This window comes from Bison bison, unplaced genomic scaffold, assembly GCF_000754665.1.
Source record: "Bison bison bison isolate TAMUID 2011002044 unplaced genomic scaffold, Bison_UMD1.0 scf7180017864299, whole genome shotgun sequence".
Taxonomy (NCBI): domain Eukaryota; kingdom Metazoa; phylum Chordata; class Mammalia; order Artiodactyla; family Bovidae; genus Bison; species Bison bison.
This window is the reverse complement of record NW_011494871.1, coordinates 4,657,438-4,662,820: the sequence shown is the minus strand read 5'-3', so window position 1 is coordinate 4,662,820 and position 5,383 is coordinate 4,657,438. Positions and strand designations below refer to the sequence as shown.

At 38.8% G+C, this 5,383-nt stretch overlaps 1 protein-coding gene across 7 annotated transcripts in view; it reads right to left on the bottom strand.

Annotated features, from left to right (window-relative positions):
• PAN3 (PAN3 poly(A) specific ribonuclease subunit) overlaps positions 1-5,336 on the bottom strand; it is a 122,030-nt gene extending 116,694 nt beyond the window's left edge. For 3 of the 7 annotated variants that reach the window (XM_010851222.1, XM_010851223.1, XM_010851230.1), the window contains exon 1: positions 4,303-5,336. In XM_010851222.1, coding sequence (XP_010849524.1) covers positions 4,303-4,360 — 58 coding nt within the window. In that variant the 5' untranslated portion in view covers positions 4,361-5,336. Of the gene's footprint in view, positions 1-3,146 lie in introns of all 7 variants that reach the window. The other 4 variants (XM_010851225.1, XM_010851228.1, XM_010851224.1 and 1 more) reach the window with 3 other exon arrangements.
• Between the last annotated feature and the right edge of the window lie 47 nt (positions 5,337-5,383).

Genomic DNA, 5,383 nt, shown 5'->3' with positions numbered 1-5,383 from the left:
CATGAGTCATGAAGAGTCAGACATGACTGAGCAATTGAGCACACACTGATCGCAAATGACAACAGGGCATAAAACAAAAATTTTATCACATTCCTTTGTATAACTTCAGGTCATAAACTACTTTATAAAAACAGAATATAAAGTTAATATGGAAAAACAAATGTAAGAAATACTGCTACAAAACTTGAGTGTATATACGTATGCCCATGCTATATACTTAACTGTCTCCCCCTAAATTCTCATACTGAAACCTTAACCCTCAATGTGAGTGCATGTGGAGATACGGCCCTTACGAGTAGTTAAGGTTACACACAAAACTATTAATAATGATTAACCCTGGGCAATGAGATCAGTTTAACTTTATACACTGCTGTTTCAGTGAAAATTTTTACCAAAAAAGTTTATTAAAAACTAAATAAATTCAACCCTAAAATAAATACATTTTTAAAATACTTCTAGGTACCATAAACATTCATACCTTTGTACACAAAAGCAGATATGCCTACAGAAGAGTAAACAACAACAAAAAGACGTGGCAGTGGAAGCACGGAATCCTAACCACTGGGCAACCAGGGAATTCCCTATAGCACATTCCCAAAATGACAAAATTATAGAAATGGAGGGCAAATTAGTGGTTGCCAGGGATTTGAAGGAAGGTGACAAAAAGGCCTTTTGAGGGTGACAGAGCTGCTCCATGTCCTGACTGTGCTGGCAGGTGTAAAAACATACACACAATAAAACTCCACAGAGCTAAATTATACACATGTGTACACACACGCACAAATAAGACTCAGAAGATCTTGAAAAGGTTAAGTGGATTGTTCCAGTCAGCGTGGCTGTGACCCTGCACTGCAGTTCCACAAGGTGCTGCCGCCGGGGAAATGGGGATGGGACAGCAGGCTTTCTGTGTTATTTCTTACAACTGCGTGTGACTCTACAATTATCTCAAAATAGAAAGTTAATTTAAAAAGAGAAAAATCCTATAAAAGGACAAAAATAGATGTTTTGGCCATCGTTTAGCTTCTTAGAGTCATTTCAAATGCACTTTCATGGAAAGAAGTGTTTACTCACTAACCGAATCTTACTGAGACATTAGTACAACCCTCTCTGAGTACTCCTCATAAAGCTTTAAGCTTTCCTCGTAAAACTTCTCAAGATCTAATTTTATCTTATACATTTACCTGTATTCCCCACTAGAATGTAACCTCCACAAGACAGACTTTTGTTTCATTCAATGCTGTATTCCTATCACCCTGATCAAAACATGCCACTTTGCAAGCACCATATTAAAGGAGTGAAATCAATGGTATTACAAAGTCTCATGTTATCTACTTTGTGTATAGTCGAATAAAAATGTGTTAATCTATACGAGCTCTCCTAATGGCAAATTCCCAGTACTCACTCCTCTGTGAGCTGATTCAGGTTTGTGGGGTGAAAAGTATAATTCTGGCTTAAACAAAAACAGTCTTGCCATACACTCCAAAGTTTGCATATGAACTTCAAGTTATTCCCTGCTTTTTGCCTTTTGGACAGACAGCCACGGTTCAATCATCTGTAGCTATTTTACTGGTCTTGAAAATATACTCTCAAAAACTAGGAGGTAAAGAAATATACAGGCTAACTGTAGACTTATTACTAATATTCAACTAACAACAGCAACTAACCCTGACCCCTCACTATGTGCCAGATAATGCTCTGATAGGGTTATATTCAAGCCTGTCACAACTCTGAACTAGGTACTAATATTACCTCCATGTTTAAAAATGAGAAAAATAGAGGCTTAAAAGTTAAAAACTCAAGATCACAAAGTAGACAGGAGAGCCAGGTCCATCTTAGATGTGCCTTATTCCAGAGCCTTCACTACTAATTAAATTAGCAGAACTGAAAATAAGTCTGTTTTGGTAAAATAAATCTATTGGGTTTCAAATAAAGTAACATATGTAAAATACAAATACTGAGCTGCTAAAAACTGAGCATCTTGAAGATGAAAAGTCTAGCTGGCTGAGAATATTAGAATCACATCATTAAAAGGTCAAGAATCAGCAACTCAATTAAACCACCAAATCAAACCACACTGAACCTTCAGAAGATTCGAATTCCAAAAGAAATACGAAATCTCTAACACTTTAAAAAAGAATAATAAACAAACTGCTATTTTCCCAATAATCCTGAATGCCAGAATACGTTCACTACCATACCGCCTGGTCAACCAAAGAGCTATAAGTGTAATACTTCTGTACAGATAAAAAGTAGGCAACAAAGGAAAGTACAGTTCCTTTACGAGACTGAAACACCACTGCAACCAAGCATACTAAAAATAAAGCCTTTCTGCTTCAGTTTTCCAAAGCTTGCAAAGTAAGGATAAAATCTCCTCTTGCATTTACCTTTCAAGTTTTCACACAATCTGAAACACTACCAAAACAATTCAAGTACTGAAAGCAAGAGTCAAAAACTCAAAGGCCAAGAGGAGCCAGGCTTGTAAGTTACCTAGTCAGTAGTAAGGCAAAAATGGAGTCTTGCCCAGCCAACACACCTAATTCTAATATAGAAAAGAGCTGCCCTTCAAAGAAAGTCAGAAATCTGTAGTTTACTGTTAAACCTGATTTTTTAAATGTTGTCAACTAATTCAGTTACAATCCAACACATGCAAATTAAAAACATCAAATTATATCATAAATTTTAGGCACCAAAAAGGCTAAAATTATTAGATGGCTAATATCAAGTGCTGGGGAGAACGTGAAGCAACTTGAAATAACTTGAACTCTCATACTCTGCTAGACTGAATGTAAATGTGATACAATCTTTTCAGAAAACTGTCTGAAATCATCTACTTAATTCCACTCCTAACATAAATTCATAGACTTGAACCAAAAAACATGTTCAAGAATGTTCAAAAGAGTGCTCTTAATAAACAAAAATTGGAAACGTACCATCGGCCACTAACAGCAAAATGAGAATATAAAATAAGGTACATTCATATGATGTGTAACACCAGGCAAGAATGAGACTAAGAGGTTGCTCCCACATAACTGATCTTACAAATATGCTTAAAGAAAAGAGGCCCACAATGTTCTTATAGAGCTCAAAAAAAAGAATGAAAAAGTGAAAAATGAATCGACAACGTAGTTCATGAAGTCAGTGGTTACCTCTGGGAAAGGAGTGACTGCAAAGGGTAGGAAGAACAGAACTTCTGCAGGTCCTGATTGAGTTCTATTTCCTGATCTGAGTACTGTTATGAGCTGTTTTCATCTTGTGAAAATTCCAAATTTTATGGTCTATATACTGTTCTGTAGGTGTGTACACTTCAACAAAAACTTTAAAACACACACGCACAGCTCCAAGATACCCAAGGAGCCCAAAGGATTTCTACATGTGGACCCAGCTTATCAGAGCAGATATGTCTGACATCCCAGCTCAAAAAATAGTCCACATTCTTACACCTAAAGAAGAGCAAAGGAAACAAAGTAAAAGCAATATAAAACTGTATCAGAAGTAAAAAAAAAAAACAAAAACTGTATCAGTGACTCTACCTAATCAACAACAAAATTTAAATTTCTCCTAATAACAACACCTCTCAGAATGTCCTCCCTTTTAATTGCCTCATACATTTCCCAAATCAAGTGTCTCATAAAATAGAGCATAATACAGTGAAACGTAGAAACTAGATCAAAAATTAAATAATGAAGTGTAAAAAATTCAATGCAAGCATTAAATCACCAACACAATCCTGTTCCCTGATTCCTGAACAACCTAACTTGACTGGCCACTCACTGATAGGAGACAATTTTATCTCACCCAAAGGAGTCACAACCTAGACCACCCGCGAGTTACCAAGAAGCCTACAGCAGACAAGAGGAGCCTCGGGCTTCAGCCAGATGAGTTAAAACAAGTCCCACAGAATCCAACTACATAATGCAGCTACTTAATCAAGTAACTGTTAAATGACTAAACGTTGACTTCAAAATGCCTTCACAGCACTGACTGCCTGTCCTCTCAAGAACCTACCTCCCAAACACGTTTGGTTCCTGAGATATGAAATGGTCCCCACCTTTGAGTCATTGCTAGTATTTCTCCTCCATCTCCAACCTCACTTGTTTACAGCCTGTCCTAACTTTCATGTCCCAAATGTATCACATCTGTGTATTACAAAATCCTAGAAATACCACATATTAAATTGAATACCTCCATTTTTTTAACATGCCTCTTTCTGTAGGTAACAAAACCACTGTTCAGTTTCTCTGCTTACTCATCAAACATAACGAATTAATCTGAGCCACAACTCAATACATCCAGCAAACTTACCTAGAAAATGCAAAGTTGCTGCTCCAACGTGATAAAATTCCACCAATAAAGTAACCATTCTGACAAAACATTTTAAGTTACAAATTAATTCTTCTTAGCATTTCACCGTCACCAAATAACATCCGCACTTAAGTCAGACCCATCAGAGCAAAAGAAACAATCTTTAAAACACACACTAACACATACACCCATCTCTAGAAAGACACTTAATAATCCTCCCAGAACAAATAACTGCTAAAGCATCAAGCCAAATACTTAAGACCATTTACAGTTTAAAAAAAAAGTTCTGACATCCAAGTTAAGCAGCCTATCAAATGAGTTTCAAATCTAGTAACTTTTTAGAATTCCCAAGGAAGTAGGATTTTCCCACTTGGTTTAGAAATGCTCAATACACTCAGAAACAAACAAGAAAAACTCGACACACCTCTACTTCTCAAGGGCAACCTTTTGTAAACCAGATTACACTTTTAGGCTTATTATTAGAACTGCAAACTCCACTCACTATCGACGAACAAGTTACAAGGTAACAGATGACAAGTGAAGAAAGGCCCGCTGCCCTAAGAGAGCCGAATTCGAGGGCTCAGTCGCACACAAATGTGCGCGGCTCATGGCGTGGCACGTTTCCGAGGCTGCGAGCTGAGGGTTCGCTGGATACAAAGTAGTAGAAGACAAGCGAAGTAGAAGACACCTCCGGACACCCTGCAGACTCCCGCCAGCTTTCAAGAAAACTGCGGAGATGCAAGTTTGGGTGAAATCCCGACTCAGACCAAGCACGCGAGAGACGGCTGTTTGTCGGTTCGCTCCCGATTCCTTAGAAAGCATTTCCTGCCTGGAAAACCTCTCTCCCAGAAGCCTTGCACACACACACACAGAAAAAAAGAAAAAGAAGAAAAAAAACTTTTTCCGCTCTTCCAATCCACTCCTGGAAGCCGCGGAGCCCGCCCCGACCGGCACACACCCACCGGGGGACCCCTCCGCTCGGCCCGGGGCGCGCGCGCACACACACTCACAGGTGCCGGCAAACCCGGCCCCTTTCCACACCCCCGGAAGCGACACCCCCATCTCCCGCACGCCGCGGCCC